The 18,149-nt window shown below is 37.6% G+C and overlaps 1 protein-coding gene across 1 annotated transcript in view; it reads left to right on the top strand.

Moving 5' to 3' along the window:
* LOC125814208 (BEACH domain-containing protein B) overlaps positions 1-17,699 on the top strand; it is a 39,367-nt gene extending 21,668 nt beyond the window's left edge. The window contains 23 exon segments of the mRNA XM_049493665.1: positions 78-393; positions 484-916; positions 1,048-1,384; positions 1,574-1,762; positions 6,421-6,682; positions 6,866-6,938; positions 6,941-7,056; positions 7,152-7,370; positions 7,461-7,637; positions 8,269-8,384; positions 8,527-8,988; positions 9,101-9,314; positions 10,533-10,754; positions 10,852-11,325; positions 11,400-11,741; positions 11,826-12,275; positions 12,362-12,408; positions 12,497-12,590; positions 12,778-12,984; positions 13,933-14,058; positions 14,147-14,518; positions 14,596-14,827; positions 16,933-17,699. Of these exon segments, the coding sequence (XP_049349622.1) occupies positions 78-393; positions 484-916; positions 1,048-1,384; positions 1,574-1,762; positions 6,421-6,682; positions 6,866-6,938; positions 6,941-7,056; positions 7,152-7,370; positions 7,461-7,637; positions 8,269-8,384; positions 8,527-8,988; positions 9,101-9,314; positions 10,533-10,754; positions 10,852-11,325; positions 11,400-11,741; positions 11,826-12,275; positions 12,362-12,408; positions 12,497-12,590; positions 12,778-12,984; positions 13,933-14,058; positions 14,147-14,518; positions 14,596-14,827; positions 16,933-17,630 (6,178 nt within the window). The 3' untranslated portion in view covers positions 17,631-17,699.
* The last annotated feature ends 450 nt before the right edge of the window (positions 17,700-18,149 follow it).

Genomic DNA, 18,149 nt, shown 5'->3' with positions numbered 1-18,149 from the left:
GATCTTGTTAGTGAAGAGTTTGTTCCATCCATTCCCAATTGAGGAGAGCTTCGTGAATTTCCACAATTTGGTTGCAGATATGCAAAGGTAAATGAGCCTCTGACTTGTTGCACTATTGGCACGAAAATTAGTCTACCTTCCTATGAGGAAGAGAGTCCTACACTTTCTTCGAAAGATCCATCTGCTTTCTATGGTCAGATTGGTCCAGTTTACTTGTTCAATGATTCCATTGCTTCAGAACATGTGCAAGGCATCTATTCTTTAGGACCTAGCTACATGTATTCCTTCCTGGATAATGAAACTGCAGTTCATTTGGATAACCCATTGCCCAGTGGAGTGCTTGATGTTAAAGATGGTCTTGCATCCAAAATCATATTTGGACTTAATTCACAGGTTCTTCCACTTTTTCCTTGAATTGTTTACCTGAAAATTATGTTTTTTGCATGTTCGTATGCAACTGAAACATCAAAATTTCTATATTAGGCACGTAATGGAAGACGTTTATTTAATGTTTCACCTGTGGTGGATCCTGGAATAGATAAAAGTTCATTTGAAGCAACTGTATTGGTTGGGACACAGCTGTGTTCTAGACGACTGCTTCAACAGATCATATATTGTGTTGGGGGCGTCTCTGTGTTTTTCCCTCTTTTCACTAAAACTGATTTGTATGAAATAGAAGAAGCTAAGCAAGCTGGCCAAGATTTACTTACCCCAATTACAAAGGAGCGCTTAACTGCAGAAGTTATTGAACTTATAGCTTCTGTTCTGGATGAGAATTTAGCCAATCAACAACAGATGCTGCTTCTTTCTGGATTTCCAATGCTGGGTTTCTTGCTGCAGTCAGTTCCACCTGAGCAATTAAATATGGATACACTGTCTGCTTTGAAACATTTGTTGAATGTGGTTGCAATTGGTGGTATGTTGTACAAGCTGCTTCTGTGTTCTGTTTTGTTATCTTTGAGTTCATTAACTACTTATTCTACAACTCTCAGTTTGACACATTTTACCGAATCTTCTGTTATGTAACTCTCTTAAATTTATTGCCAGGTCTGTCAGATATGCTAGTCAAGGATGCTATATCCCATATATTTCTCTGCCCTGTTATATGGGTCTACTCAGTTTACAGGGTTCAACGTGAACTGTATATGTTTCTCATCCAGCAATTCGATAATGATCCAAGGTTGCTGAGAAGTTTATGTAGGCTCCCACGTGTTCTTGACATAATTCGGCAGTTTTACTGGGATGATGTCAAAACTCGTTTTGCTGTTGGAAGCAAGCCTCTTTTACATCCTGTAACCAAGCAAGTTATAGGGGAGAGACCTAGCAAAGATGAAATACATAAAATTCGTCTCCTTCTATTGAGTCTTGGTGAGATGAGTCTCAGGTAGTTTTCTTTTTCTTGGAGAGGATAAAACTTTTATTCTTTGACTGTTGTAGTGACTGAATTTTCTTCTTTACTATGTAAGCTTTCAAGCTTTTGCTCAGCTTTCTTATTTTAGTTTTTCAGAAATAGAGCTATTTCCTTTTGTGGGCTACCTTTTGAAGATGTTCTCCTACCTTTTTGTTTATGCAGGCAGCATATTTCAGCATCAGATATAAAATCTCTCATAGCCTTTTTTGAGCGTAGCCAGGACATGGCTTGTATTGAAGATGTTCTACATATGGTTATTCGAGCTGTTTCCCAGAAACAGCTGCTTGCTTCTTTCCTTGAACAAGTCAATTTGATTGGTGGCTGTCACATATTTGTAAATCTTCTTGAAAGGTATGACCTCAAATAGTTGAAGCACATATTTTGATTATCGTAAATATTGAATTCTGCTGCCACCCCATCTAAAAAGCTTAAATTGTTAGACGGGACACCATTGTGAGAAATGAAACAAAAAAACGAGAATTCTGAGAAACTCAGTTTTGATTATTTTCTGAAGCTGTTGTGTTTAAATACTCTGAAGTATTCATGCTCCAGCCTCCAAACTAGAAGGAAAATCAAGAATTCCACAACTACATGAAATCAATCAAACTAATTGACTCTATCTGATCCTAAATGATATAATATATTTTCGGTAAACTTAACATTCTCCCTCAAACTGCTCCATACAAATTGTATATACCCAGTTTGATGTCATTCATAAAAAAATTGTACAAAGCTTGCCTTATATATAACTTGCTTGGGAATTGGTGAATATATATGGAAGTTGATCATTTGAAATTCATGAACTTTGTGACAATGTCTCCTTGGAGTATTTCTTTCTCGACAATTACTGTGTATGTGCTTGGTCATCTCGTAAAATACCGAATTTGATGCAATATGAAGATGCAACTTGTTTGTCACACACAAGTTACATTTGATCAAACTTCAAATTGCAGTTCTTTAAGTAGTTACTTGATCCATATGAGTTCACAGGGACACTAGCTTATTTCCAACCAAAAAATGCACTACCAGCACTACCAGAAGTAGATTACCTGTTGGAAGTGAGCCTACCCAATCTGCATGTGTATGCATAACAATCTACTCATAACGTTGATCTTCGTAAACCAATTCTTTCACTAGAGCAGATTTTATACCGGAGAATATCAGTCACCGCATACTAGTAACTATTACACGGAGAATCAAAGACTTGACTTTTAATACTCACCAAAAAAGCAATGTTATGTTGAGGTTTGGTAAGTTAATTTAACTTGCTAACAGGCCTCCTGTATCTCCTAGGATCAGTGAAAAGCACCTCTAGCATGGTAGAAGCTTAATTTTGATCCGTAGAAGTGTCGATAGGCCTATATTTTGACATTCTTGTTTCCTTAAGAATATCAAGAGCATACTTTCTCTGTGAAATGACAATAACTCAATAACTGAAATAGGAATAGGTTTATACAATCCTATTAGAATAGGAATAGTAATAGAAATAGAAATAGGAATACTAAATAGTATCCTACTTGGTAAAGGATTGTATTCAAGGGTGTATAAATAGGGACTCAATGTAATAATGTAAACAACAACAATTCAATAATATTTTTCCGATATATTTCTCACATGGTATCAGAGCCTCTACGATCTTGGTAGAGAATCAAAGAGCTTCCGCTGCCGGCTGGTGGCTATTACCCATATATGCTGCCCGTCTGGCCAATGATTATGTTAACAAAAGTAGGACTAATGATACATGCATGAACCTCATATTCAAGGGAAGAAACTGAGACAGACAGGTCACCTTGCATCAATTTCCGGTGACTTTCTAGGGCTGTTTTGTGTCAACCCCATATTTGTCGGTAGTTGTGTAGCACCGTGCCATCTTTTCGGTGACTACTGTTTCTTATTTAATTTATGTAGCATCGTGCCATCTTTTCGGTGACTACTTTTTCATATCTGATTTGTGTAGCACCATGCCATCTTTCCGGTGACTACTTTTTTATATTTAATTTGTGTGGCACCGTGCCATCCTTTCGGTGACTACCTTTTTTTTTGCATATCTGATTTGCATAGTACCGTGCATCTCTCTGGACTACTTTTCATATTTAGTTTGCGTAGTACCGTGAATTTTTCCGAACTACTTTCTCATGTTGAGTTGCATAGCACCGTGTGTCTTTTCGGTGACTCCTCAAACTTGATTTGCGTAGTTTCATTCGTCTTTCCGGTGACTTCTCAAATCTGATTTGTCTAGGGTTGTGCCATCATTTCGACCTTACCCATATAATTTCTCTTTTTCAGTAGGATCCTGCATCATTCGGACCCTACCCATATTATTTCTCTTTTTCAATAGGGTTGTGCCATCAATCCGACCTTTCCTATATAATTTCTATTTTCTAGTTGGGTCGTCCATCATTCCGACCCTACCCATATAATTTTATTTCTTAGATTGTGACCACTTTCAACCATCAAATCTATTACTCCAGCTTATGAGCATGTTTCGGCCAATTTTTCGGTGACTTTCTTGTTTAATATCGACTCATCTATTGATTCTAACATGATCCATATACTTTATACTAGATTTTGAGCACTTTGTTGCTCAGGGGAGGTTTAGTAGCCTTGTATGTCGATTATGTGAGTCACTCTATGGTCTGAAACAGTCTTTGCAAGTTTGGTTTGGGAAGTTCAACACTATAATTTTATCACTCTGTGTTTTATCGGCATTATGCATTATTTCATGGGAAGACCAAGCACATTGAGATTGATTGTCAATTTTGTGAAGTGGAGGGATCAACTTGCAGATATCTTACCAAGCCCCTCATCGGTCCTCGTGTTAATTACATTTGTAACAAGCTAGGTACATGAATTGTATGCACTAGCTTGTGGGGGAGTGTTAGAATAGGAATAGGTTTATACAATCCTATTAGAATAGGAATAGTAATAGAAATAGAAATAGGAATACTAAATAGTATCCTACTTGGTAAAGGATTGTATTCAAGGGTCTATAAATAGGGACTCAATGTAATAATGTAAACAACAACAATTCAATAATATTTTTCCCATATATTTCTCACAAACTCAATAACTGATCTGGATTGAGCAGCCCGAATAGTCCATAAATATCTCAACTGACCAAGATCTGTGGTCTCAAAATGCTGAAATAGTAATACCTTTCTAATCCTTCTTGTGATAAGTCGACCATAAATATATTTAAACCACCAAATACGTGCACTTATTAGAAGCAGAATGATGATAGAACACAAAATCATCTGCTTCACTGTAAGTCATGCCTAAATCCTGAATGACATCTGAGCTGAATATACTAAACCATGCTCAAACGGATTGTTCTAGACCATAAAATGATCGATGTAGCCTTCATGCCAGACTGCTGGACTCCCCTGAGCAACAAAGCTTGGTGGTTGCTCCATATTTGCTTTATTTTTAAATCACCGTGATGATATGTGTTCTTATCTAACTATTGAAGAGGCAAACTACAAACAATGGCCATAGACAATAATAATGGACATGCACAATTTTTTGCCACTGGAGAATGTATTACCATGGTCAGGCCCAAATATTTTAGTATAGCCTTTGGCAACTAAATGTGCATTAAGCTGATCAATCCGACCTACAGTGCTAATTACAACCCACAGTAGATTTTCTCAAGGGTAGAGGAACAAGCTTCCAATTATCACTAGAGTGATGGTAAAACAAACATCTCTTCAATCACAATTTCTTGCTGCCAGTCTGGATGAGAGAACAGAAACAGATGAAAATGATGACACAGAGCGAAATGAGATGGTGATAGGCGATGATAACTCAAACAAGTATAACTAGGATTATGATTACAAGTAGAACATATACTTTTTGAGTAGCAATAGAATTGCGCGATATAGGGAGCCAATGTATAGGGGCTTAAATTTCTCTTTTGTATTTTTGTCTATTTATGATTATGCCCCCGTAGTTATGCATCTAGTTGATGCTTTTTTCAATGAAACACCTTACTGAATTAAAAAAAAAGAAAGAACTGTGTGAGAGAGACAAGTTTGCAAAGGCAAAGAATCTTGATCCGGATGTGAACAATGTTATCAAAAGCAAAGAGTGCAAAAAAGCTCTAAGGTTTGTTGAGGCTTTAAGTGCAAAACAGAAATAAATCGTGCTTTAAAGAAAAAAAGCATAAGGCAGAAAAAAAATACAAATATATATGTTTAGTTCAATTCTAATAATTATAGGCATGACTGACAAATATATAAACAAAGAAATTGAAAAAAATTATGATAAAGTGAAATATCAATTGTTTAGTGTTGCCTCTTTAAAAGAGGCTTATGACAAGGAAAAATATGCCTGAGAACCTTGAGGAGGATGACACTGAAGGCACACATTAAGCGATGTGAAGTGCTCAACACGTTTTGAGCTTCTTTTCAGGGCTTAAGCGCGCCTTTGACAACACTAGATGTGAATCATCTGAACTGGATGAAGACTGCAATCAATGATTACAAGTCAGGAATGGTGGAGCTTAGTGGAGTTTTAAACGGTGGAACTGTTGGTTTTAAAGTTGTATGTGTTGGAGCTGTAGTAATGGGAGAATGTGGATGGGAGATAATGGAAAAATCTCCAAAAATTGATCGGTAAAACCTCGAAAATGTCTAGATGTTCAAAAGTCAAGAGTGTGATGTAGGGTTGAGTCTAAAAAAAGGTAACATCTCACTAGGTACTGCCGTAGAATGTCAAGAAATGGCTCACACACTCTGCATGTGAAGAATCTGTCTCCGGAAATAGTAGGTTTTGATCGGTGTATGTAGGTGCATGAGATCTTTATGTGTTACCATTTCAATTTCGTTTAATGGTAACAACATAATCTGTATCATTTGAAATTACTTAGTTATTCTTTGCATTATATTTGTGTTTCCATGTATATAGATTGCTGTAGTGACTCTGTGAATGTGCCTTCTGAATTAATTTGTTGGAATTATTCAAAAACACAGTCTGTTTCATATGTCTTTCATGTGCTATACTTGTTGCAGGGACTTCGAACCCATCAGGCTACTAGGTCTGCAGTTCCTTGGACGGCTGCTGGTTGGTCTTCCGTTGGAGAAGAAAGGATCAAAATTTTTCAGTATTGCTGTTGGCAGATCTAAATCTCTTCCAGAGGGCCCTAGGAAAGTTAGTTCAAGGACACAGCCCATTTTCTCAGTTATATCTGACAGACTGTTCAAATTTCCTCAGACAGATCTCTTATGTGCGACATTATTTGATGTTCTGCTTGGAGGTGCCAGCCCTAAACAGGTGATGCATGTCAATTGGTGCTCTTGTTTTCTTTTCCAAAGAACAGTCTCACTTAGCAAGTCCATGCCGCTATACCATGTACTAGCTGCTGGTTGCGTTGTAAAGTTTGCTTTATTTGATTAGTTATTCAATAGTGTGTGCACATGCAGAAGCTCATTGAACTATTTGGATATTTCGTTTCAGGTTCTACAGAAGCATAATCAACTTGACCGTCAAAAAAGTAGCAAAAGTAGCTCTCAGTTTTTCCTTCCTCAGATTTAGCCATTATTTTCAGATTTTTGTCTGGTTGCAAGGATGCTCCTACAAGAATAAAAATTATTAGCGATCTACTTGATCTTCTCGATTCAAATACTACAAACATTGAAGCTCTAATGGTAGAAATCTGATCTTACTGCTTTAGAATTGCTCCTTTCTTTATCTTTTTTTATCAGGCATAATGAATTCTCATTGCTTGAACATTGTTGTTTAGGAACACGGTTGGAATGCATGGCTGGATGCATCGGTGAAGCTTAATGCATTGAAAAACTACAAATTGGAGTCGAAAATTAATGATGACACTGAAACGAGTGAGCAAAATCTATTGAGGAGTTTCTACTGTGTTGTTCTTTGTCATTATATGCATTCTATAAAAGGTGGCTGGCAACACTTGGAGGAGACTGTGAACTTTCTCCTTGTACAATGTGAACAAGTGTGTCCTTACCTCTACTTTGTGACACAATCCTTTTACAGCTTGAGTTTTGTTGTCAATGATTTGACTGTTGCAAGCTTTTGTTCCTAGGGTGGCATTGCTTATAGGCACTTTCTTCGTGATCTGTACGAGGACTTAGTCCGCAAGTTGTTAGACTTATCTGCAGTGGAGAATGTTCTCATCACTCAGCCTTGTCGAGACAACATGCTGTATCTTTTGAAACTTGTTGATGAGATGCTTCTTTCTGAAATGAAGTTTAATCTTCCGGTACACGTCTTGCTTTGTATTCTAGCTTCTCTACCCATTTATTTATCTCTATTCTCGTTCACCTAAAATTAACTGCTATTATTGCTAAATGCATAAGGGATTATTGTAATTATTTTCTTATCCTCCACACTGTACCCATTATTGCCCAGTCCACAAGCCACTTGCACAGATTCTTGGTATTATTCCCAAATCATATATGTCATAATAAGTTAATGCAAGTAGTTAAGGTGGATGGACTATGGAGGACTAGGAACATTGGAAACTCTGTTTGGGCGTGGTTTGTGTTTCAGGTGGGAACGGAAGCAAGATTAGTTTTTGGGCGCATAAATGGTGCAGGGAGATCGAGTTAAAAGAAGCCTTTCCTAATTTATATGGTGTTTCATGCCAAAGAGAGATGACAGTCCAACAAATTTGTAGGTTTCATGAGGGTGTGATCCATTGGGATATTTCTGTTTGAAACCCAGCATCACTGTTGGCTCAATATAAGATGGCACTTGTTGGTAGAGAACATGGGATCATTTTAATGAAATGGAGGCTTTATGAATTTGTTTAATAGAAGTGGAATGTGGTTTTTGTTGTTCCATTTCTTGTTACAAGTGTGTTGAACTTTATTTTTCTCTACTTGCCACAGTATCCAGCCAGCAACACAGAATTTTCTTCAGAGTTCTTAGAACTAGAACAGCTGAAAGACCTTGGTTCTGCTTTACTTGATGCCCTCCAAGGAGAACCTGATGAGAAGCTATCAAGGTACTGCAGATATAGTTTTTTTTTATAGGAACCTGATGTTGCAGCAGTTTATTAATGGTTTCCCTTGTCAAATTGATGAAGTTACGCAGCATTTCCACTGCTTTCATTTCTGTAAAAGCTAAGACTGTTGCTTTCTTTCCAGGAGTCATGTTTTCAAGCTGCCTGACACTAATGAAGTTGAGAAAATTGACGATGAGTGGTGGAATTTATGTGACAATATTTGGAGTGCTATTAGTGAGATGAATGGCAAGGGACCAAGCAAGATGTTACCCAGGTCCTCACAGTCAGTTGCACCATCACTTAGCCAAAGAGCCCGTGGCTTGGTAGAATCACTGAATATACCAGCTGCAGAAATGGCTGCAGTTGTTGTATCTGGGGGAATTAGCAATGCTTTGGCTGGAAAACCCAACAAGCCTGTTGATAAGGCTATGCTTTTAAGAGGGGAAAAGTGTCCAAGAATTGTATTTCGGTTGATTATTCTATATCTTTGTAAATCATCGCTTGAACGAGCATCTCGATGTGTACAACAGATTATCCCTCTTTTACCTTGCCTTCTGACTGCTGATGATGAGCAAAGCAAGAGCCGCTTGCAGCTTTTTATTTGGTAATTTTTCTTAATTCATTCATTCTTCCTATGTCTCTTAAATCATGTAGCACCGTCTGACTTCTCATTTATATTGACACAAGATATAACATTCAATTCAACACATGTTCAGGGCATTACTTGCAGTTAGGTCTCATTATCCGGCACTGGATGATGGGGCTAGATTTCATGTTATAGCTCACATAATTCGGGAAACTGTCAATTGCGGGAAACTTATGCTAGCTACAAGTATAGTGAGCAGAGAAGATTCTGTAGAATCAGGGAGCAGTACTAAAGAGGGAAGCACCATTCACAATCTGATTCAAAAGGATCGTGTGCTTTCTGCGGTGCGTCTTGGAATAGTTAACCTTGTCCTATGTCACTTAATATTTTGCACTTTTCAGAAAATAATTTTATTATATGCATGTTTTCCATTGCCATTAGGGCATTTTGGTGAGTACATGCATGAAAATTGTGAATTTCTGTTATTTCTCCCATCATGACCACTTCATAGTCTATGAAATCTTGTCCCATTTTTATGTAGTCTACCTGATTTATTTTTTTTATATCTCCGATTCCCTGGGTTGGCTTGTAGTTGATGTTTTCAGATTCCATTTATGTATTTTGTTCCCAGGGGCTGCCATGCTTGCTGTTTTGTTACCAATAGACTGTTGTCTAACCATTTGTCAAATGAAAACTTAATAAGTTATTGATAAAAGGGGACAAAATCCCTATATCCAAATTCTATACATAAAGGAGAGGCACTTACAAATGAGTGTGGTTTTCTACAGAGAGCAAATAATCAACAAAGGACCATATATGCTCCAAATATGTAGAGAAAACAAAGTCAGAGGAATGAGCAATAATAACATATAATAAGTTGGGATACTGGATTTTGAGAAGTCCGAATGCTGGATAACTCCTAATTAATTTCTCTTTGCCGTCCTACTAATCTCTTCTCAAGTCTCTCAATTGCTGTTTACGTTATTGCTTGGCCTTTATGAGACACCCCAAAGGGGTAAATCTAAATAGGTTATTGAAGGAGGACACTTTTCAGATGAGGGCTGCTGCCGGGTACTAAGCATTGCTCACCTTATCCTGTGGAATCATTCAACATATTTTTAGGATTATTCTTTAGTCTTAGACTAATTGAAACAATTAGAATGTGTTTCCTCATTCGAAGGAGCTGATCCTCCTCAACCTGGTATAACAAGTGTGTTATCAGCGAATAACAAATGAGGCACCTGAATGTTTGCTAAAACCTCCCTGAAAGAACTTTCAATAACTACTTTATCCTTCGTTTTGCCGAGTACCTCAGTAACCAAAATGAACAGCTATTATTCTTTAGAACTTATCTGTTGACGACTTCTGTTCTAACACTAAAAATGTTGGGGCTTAATGAAACAGTAAGTTCCCCGTCTATGTTAATCTAACATTGGAAGGGCAGTATGTGGTTATAATTTTCTATTTCATGAGCTTGTTTGCAGAGTTCTATTTTTCTTTTTTTCTTTTCCAATTTTGTTTCTTCACTTATACCTAGTGAAATTTCGTTCAATCCTGTCCAGTTTGCTGATGAAGTAAAATATGTCAAGAGTTCAACAGCAGATAGGACCACACAGTTGCATGAGCTTCGTGTGAGGTTGGATGAAACGACAATCACAGACTCCAACCAAAAGAAAGCTTTTGAAGATGAAATACAGAGTAGTTTAAATGTCATTCTTGCCTCTGATGACAACAGAAGGAGTTCTTTCCAACTAGCATATGATGAGCAGCAGCAAATTGTTGCTGTGAGTATACAAAATATTGTCACTGGTTTGTTGCTTCTCTCATGCTTTCCACATCGAGCTTTTCCTGACAATCCTTCTTTTTTTGTTGCTCTTATAGGGCAAGTGGATTCACACTTTTCGCTCTCTTATTGATGAAAGGGGTCCTTGGTCAGCTGATCCTTTCCCAAACAGCACATTAACACACTGGAAACTTGATAAAACAGAGGACACATGGCGTCGCCGACAGAAGTTGAGAAGGAATTATCATTTTGATGAAAAACTTTGTCGTCCTACCTCTACCACACCTAGTATTGAGGTTCTTAATCCTTCCAATGATGCCAAATCTGGTTTTGCGGCACATATTCCAGAGCAAATGAAGAGGTTCTTGCTGAAAGGAATTAGGAGGATTACTGATGAGGGTCCATCTGAATTGAATGAAAGCGAGAGCGAGCTTAGTGGGCAAAAGCCTGGCTCCGAAGACTTGTCCGATAGACAGTATTTGGAGGTCGTAAAAGAAAGTGGTGATCTGAAGGACATCGCTAAGGAAGACTTAGATTGCTCCTCCACCCAGATGGAATCAGAGGATAGTGAGGTACATATTTACCTCTATATCTAAATAGAGAAAACAACTAATTCAGTATTTCTCATGCTTGGATTTATTTTCAGGTTCTCATGTCAGTCCCCTGTGTCCTTGTTACACCAAAGAGAAAGTTAGCTGGACATTTAGCAGTGAAAAAGAAATTTTTGCATTTCTTTGGTGAATTTCTTGTCGAAGGTACAGGAGGGTCATCTGTTTTCAGAAACTTTGACTCTTCTGGTAAGTTTGATATCAACAAGTCGGAACAGTTAGGGGGGCTCCAAAATCACAAATATCTCAAGTGGCCCATGAGTTATGATTTAGATAACGAGAGAGGGAGAGCCATTAATAGCATTGGTGCTGTCAATAATGATGAGCATCAAAAGCATCCTAACAACATAAATCGGCACAGGAGATGGACAATCTTCAAGGTACTGGAGCTGAAGCTTTTCTGTATGATTTAGTCTCATATTCTTTATCCAAAATGTTATCCTCTCCAACATTTCTCATTGTAGGTAAAGGCTGTCCATTGGACTAGGTATTTGCTAAGATATACAGCGATTGAAATTTTCTTCAGTGATTCCACTGCTCCTGTATTTTTTAACTTTGCTTCGAAAAAGGATGCCAAAGACGTTGGAAGCTTAATAGTTCTAAACAGAAACGAAAGTATGTTTCCCAAGGGTTACAGGGACAAGGCTGGAGTTATTTCTTTTGTGGACAGACGTGTGGCATTGGAGATGGCAGAAAATGCTAGAGAACGCTGGAAGAGGAGGGAGATAACAAACTTTGAGTATTTGATGGCTCTGAACACTCTAGCTGGGAGATCTTACAATGATCTGACCCAGTATCCCGTGTTCCCTTGGATTCTGGCTGATTATTCCTCGGAAACTCTTGATTTTAACAAATCTTCTACCTTTAGGGATCTATCAAAACCTGTTGGAGCACTGGATGCTAAAAGGTTCGAGGTTAGTCAGTACTTGTTTGTTAACTAATTTCACATATAGTGTATAGCTCTCTCTGTTTGTGATGCAATCTCAGTTGAACTTTGCAGGTTTTTGAGGATAGATATCGCAGCTTCTCTGACCCTGATATTCCCAGGTAATATTTGAATTTACATTTTGGTATGTCCTCCAAAACTTTACCTTTGATACGTTACATGATGTACAATCATTCTTGATTTCAACAGTTTCTACTACGGTTCTCATTACTCGAGCATGGGAATTGTGCTATTTTACCTCCTGAGACTGGAACCTTTTACAGCCCTCCACCGTAATCTTCAGGTAGTTGGAGATTGCTCATCTATTGACCACTGGTTTCACTAGTTATAGTTGAAGTCGTTTAATTCTGTAGTGATTTGTCCAGCTGGTACGGTTGAGTTTGATTGTGTGTGATTTTGCGTCTTCTACCCAGACCAAAGTTTTTAAGACTAATAAAACTTGTTGTCTTCTTTGTTTTCTCAATTTGTAGGGTGGAAAATTCGATCACGCTGACCGGCTATTTCATAGCATTGGAGGAACATATCGGAATTGCCTTTCTAATACAAGTGATGTGAAAGAGTTGATTCCTGAATTCTTTTACATGCCAGAATTTCTGATCAACTCAAACTCATATCATTTTGGTGTCAAACAAGATGGAGAACCAATAGGTGATATTTGCCTACCTCCATGGGCTAAGGTATGCTCCTAGTGCTTATTTAAACTGAAAATGCTAGTTTAAGCTCTTCGTTGCCATATGATGTATGTTTATATCCTACTTGAGTGGGAAAATGTGAAAGAATACCTAAGAAAGGGAAGCAGGAGCAAACTATAAGAGGTTCTTTATGCCTATAAATGGAATCCAGCCTAACACAGATGATTTCTATAGCATGTTTATGTGGCCTGTCAGATACAACAAGCTCTTTTGATAGGCAGGGATTGGAATAATTTACATGACCTTTTTTGAAGATTCAAATGCCTCACCATTTCAAAAAGGATTTAAATCTTCAAATTTGAGCAACCAACGTATTAATGGCATAGTACATGTGTTTAATAATTGAATTTATAGGTAAGAGCAAGGTTAACTAAAAGAGTTTCTCTGATAATATGTGAGAGTTTAAGCATCCAACTCAAAATCTTAAAATAGTGGGTGGGGTAGTTTAGGACTTGATGCCTATTACCTTGTTGGATGCACATATAGTGTACAGCTCTCTCTGTTTGTGATGCAATCTGAGTTGACCTACTAGAACTTTGACAAATAATCAAACCAAAATACGGTGCAGATTGCTCAAATAATCGAAGTTCTAATAGTATGCACCCAACTCATTCTTGTTTTCAACAGTTTCTACTATGGTTCACACATGGAACACTGTATTGGCATGCATTAGAGTATGGGAAAAGAATTGTAGATGGCTTAAAAACAAGGTTGTTGCAGTGCATAGACTAAAATGCAAATGCTTATTCACTTGGATTTTTTGGGCAAAATGAAAGATGTAGCTGATACAGACTTGTGATATGAAATTTTCCAGTTCCCTCCTGGCACAAATTGATTGGCTCCATTTTCACTTGTATATAAGTTGGCGTTCTAGTGATCTTCTTTACTATTTAGTGTATACAATGTTTAGAAACTAATTTCAAATGCATGTAGGGTTGTCCTGAGGAATTTGTTAGTAAGAACAGAGAGGCCCTTGAAAGTGAATATGTGAGCTCAAATCTACATCAATGGATTGATTTGGTATTTGGTTACAAGCAGCGGGGAAAGCCTGCAGTTGAGGTATAGGGAGTTCGCTTTCACTTCAAATAATTCTTGAACCAGTTGCTGGTTTTGAATTTTACTGAATTTTGAAGATATTGTCATACAGGCAGCAAATATTTTTTACTATTTGACATATGAAGATGCTGTGGATCTGGATACCATGGATGATGAATTGCAAAGGTCTGCCATAGAAGATCAAATTGCCAACTTTGGTCAAACACCAATTCAACTTTTCCGGAAGAAACATCCTAGAAGAGGACCTCCGATTCCAATTGCTCATCCTCTACGATTTGCCCCTGGTTCTATTAACCTAACGTCAATGGCTTCATGCGCAAGCAGTTGTCCGTCAGCTACTCTGTATGTTAATGTGCTGGACTCAAACATTGTCCTTGTGAACCAGGGCCTCAGCATGTCTGTTAAGACATGGGTGACCACCCAATTGCAGTCCGGTGGGAACTTTACCTTCTCTAGCTCACAGGTAAGTTTTAGAGCAATAACAAGTCAAGGATTATGATTAGCTAGTCAACCTTGAAGTCATTTTTAACTTTCTTGCAGGATCCTTTTTTCGGGATTGGTTCTGATATCCTTCCTCCTCGGAAAATTGGGAGTCCTCTGGCTGAAAATATCGAGCTTGGAGCACAATGCTTTGGAACATTATCAACACCATCTGAAAGTTTTTTGATAACATGTGGTACCTGTGAAAACAGCTTTCAGGTTATTTCGCTAACTGATGGAAGAATGGTACAGAGCATTAGACAACATAAAGATGTTGTGAGCTGCATTTCAGGTAATTTTCATGATTGAAAGATGTGACAGCTTGTGGTTAGAGCTTCTAGCTAACAAATCTACACACTTCATTGATTATCTGGAAAAATGAAGACTGAATGTAGATAATTCTTGTGATATAGTAATTAAATTAACGGAACTGATAGGATCAACTTGAACTGACTTGAGCGCTCCAGAGAATCCATTTGTTGTGCAAGGATGTAAAGTACAAATCTTGTTATCCATTTAAAATTGTTTGCGAACAGCAGACCTCTTGACTGTTTGGTGCTCAATGCTCATTGTGTCTTTCTGTTGAATATTGGTGCCAGGCAACATGTCAAAATGTTTTTTTTTCTTTTGTAATTGGTGAAGTTGTATACTCAGCATCAAGGATATGCTGGAGACCTCACATGTCAAAAAATGTTAAATAAATAATCGTGCAGCAGGTATTTTGCTTGGTACTCCTGGTTCTTGATACTCTTGCTTAGCTCTTACTATTTTTTGTTTCATAGAGAAAAAGCAAACACAGAAAGTATGGGCTTCTCATTCAATAGCTGAAAATTATTTTGAGTTCTGGGAAAAGTGCAGGAAACAACTGAAAAGCTGTTTCTGAAGTTTTATCAGCACATTTTGTCATCTCTGCCAAGCTTCTTGATTTACCACTTAAATCTTCTTTCACAACGCAAAGACCTTCTAGCGTTAGCCTCCACCCCGCATCTATGTTAAATTATATTGATCCACAGAGAGAGGATACTCGTGAGCTTTCTAAAAAGTGAAATTTAATATTTTGGGAACTAGGACTTCAAATCAAGAAGGCAAAGCTTTCATCACACCTGATTACAGTAATTATGTACTTATATTACAATGTTTATTTGCTTATAGTGTTGTGAATCAGTTTGGAACTAAGAATTTGTCTACCAGTAACAATAAATACTCTTACATGGTTTGAGTATCTGTGTGAGAATAGGCCATGTTTTTATGCCAAATTTGAGGGTGGGGTGGTGTTTCCTGTCATGTCGATACAGTTAATTGACAACTTTTTGACGTTGAAGAATACCAAAATATCAGATACTTGTGGTTCAACCTAGGCAAAGAGGAACAATAAATGTGTAGTAGAGCTGTAACAATTGAAGGAGGTGTTCAGTTTCAAAATAAAATAAAATGAAAGTGGTGTATTTCTCTGTGCATTTTTTTTTTGTTTATTCCCTCTTGAGAGGCGATAGGAATGGTCCCAGATGAGGGACAATATTCATTACTACGAGGAGGATGGGGCACAATTCTGAAACCTTTTTTTTCTTTTTCGTCTTTCCATGGCTTCCTATAGGAATGGTCACAGATGAGGGACAATAATCATTACCATGGTTGAAATGTTAACTTGGTATCTCTTTGTTTTATGACTTTTAGATCTTCATAGACTGTTTAGGATGAATACTATCAGAGAATAAGCATGCACTGGCCTCGATATTTGATGCAAGTCTTCAGAGTTTTCCATAAGCATCCTACCCATCTAAAAAGAAAAAGGGGAAACAGTGTTGATGATTTTTGGATTTTGTTAGCTCCCTGATATTAGCATAGGTATAGTTTTGCAGCTAGCCTTTTGCTGTTGACAGTTTTTTTTTTTTTTTCCACACTTTTAGCTGCTTCTAGGAATTGTACTGGAGCTAGCCTTTTGACCCCTTATGTAATTGGGCTTCTTTCATTTTTCGCCCGTCAGCCGAACTTAGTTACGGCCACTAGCCCAAATATCCAAAACCTATACATTGATCATGTATATTATACTTAAATACACAAAATCTTTACATTTGGTAACTATTTTGTAAATTAGATCTCCCTGCATCTTCTTGATGCCTTAACTAAGGCAATTTACTTCATAAAAAAGGAATAAGAAACCCTCTTTTGTTTTGTTTCTTTAAATATCCTGTCTTTTGTAGACAACCATATTTTGGGATAGGTTCTCTGCTTCTTTGGTATGCTTCCTGTATGCAGAAGTTTTCTTCTCCCAACATTAATAAAATTGTTTACTTCATCAAAATGTACTGCCTGGTTACAGCACTGGCAAGACATATTTTTTAGTTATTCTATATTTTACAGTAATGCTAAGTTCCAAACCATTTTTGATTGTTGCAGTTACATCTGATGGAAGCATCCTGGCTACTGGAAGTTACGACACAACAGTAATGATCTGGGAGATTGTTCGCATCAGAACCTCTGAAAAGCGAGTAAAGCACACTCAAGCAGAGGTTCCTCGGAAAGATTGTATCATTGCTGAAGCCCCTTTCCATATTTTGTGTGGTCATGATGACGTTATTACGTGCTTGTATGCAAGTATTGAGCTTGATATAGTTATAAGTGGATCAAAAGATGGAACTTGTGTTTTCCATACGCTACGGGATGGGAGATACGTTAGATCCCTACGACATCCATCTGGCAGTCCACTGTCAAAGCTTGTTGCATCACGTCATGGAAGGATTGTTCTTTATTCTGATGATGATCTTAGTTTGCACCTCTACTCTATAAATGGCAAACACATTTCATCTTCTGAATCCAATGGCCGCCTAAACTGTCTTGAACTCAGTAGCTGCGGAGAGTTCTTGGTTTGTGCTGGAGATCAAGGGCTGATCATCGTACGCTCTATGAACTCACTTGAGATTGTGGGGAAGTACAATGGTATTGGGAAAATAGTAACTTCACTAACTGTGACACCGGAAGAATGCTTTATAGCTGGGACTAAGGATGGAAGTCTTCTTGTTTATTCAATAGAAAACCCTCAACTTCGTAAAACTAGCGTTCCGAGGAATTCAAAATCCAAAGCTTCTATGACATAGTGAATTTGCTGTTCTGGGCTGTGGTGTAAATTTAACAATACCATCACTGGAAGTGATGCTGAATTGAGGTATGCTTCTATGTCTTTCATGGAGAAAAGTTCATATGGTTTGATGTGTCATTACTGTCTGTTGTTAGCTCCTGGCAGCTAGCTGTGAAGTATTGAGTACATTTCCTGATCCTTTCCTTTTTATTTCCACTTGTTAAGCTATTGCTGCTTTTGTACCCAAAATCCTGAACTATGCCAAGTGAAGCATCCTACCTTCTTGTATCCCAGTTCTTAAGTGCAGTACCGAGTACTGGTTATTATTTTACTCTTGTTGGCTAATCTAAGCATCAGTTTCCCAGATGTTTGGATTTTGTTGTCTTGTAATAACCTTCTTGGTTCATTTCTATTGGCATTCAGGGTGAAATGAAGCATAATTATGTCATCAAAAAGACACGAGCTATATTATGGAGTACGAGTACCTGATTGGTGTTTCATTTTTGAAGAGGAAAATATGGATGTTTCTTCAGTAGCT

Source organism: Solanum verrucosum, unplaced genomic scaffold, assembly GCF_900185275.1.
Source record: "Solanum verrucosum unplaced genomic scaffold, falcon-dt-bn FXZP01000230.1, whole genome shotgun sequence".
NCBI classification, from domain to species: domain Eukaryota; kingdom Viridiplantae; phylum Streptophyta; class Magnoliopsida; order Solanales; family Solanaceae; genus Solanum; species Solanum verrucosum.
Note: the sequence above shows the minus strand (reverse complement) of the source record. Positions and strands in the feature narration are given on the sequence as shown.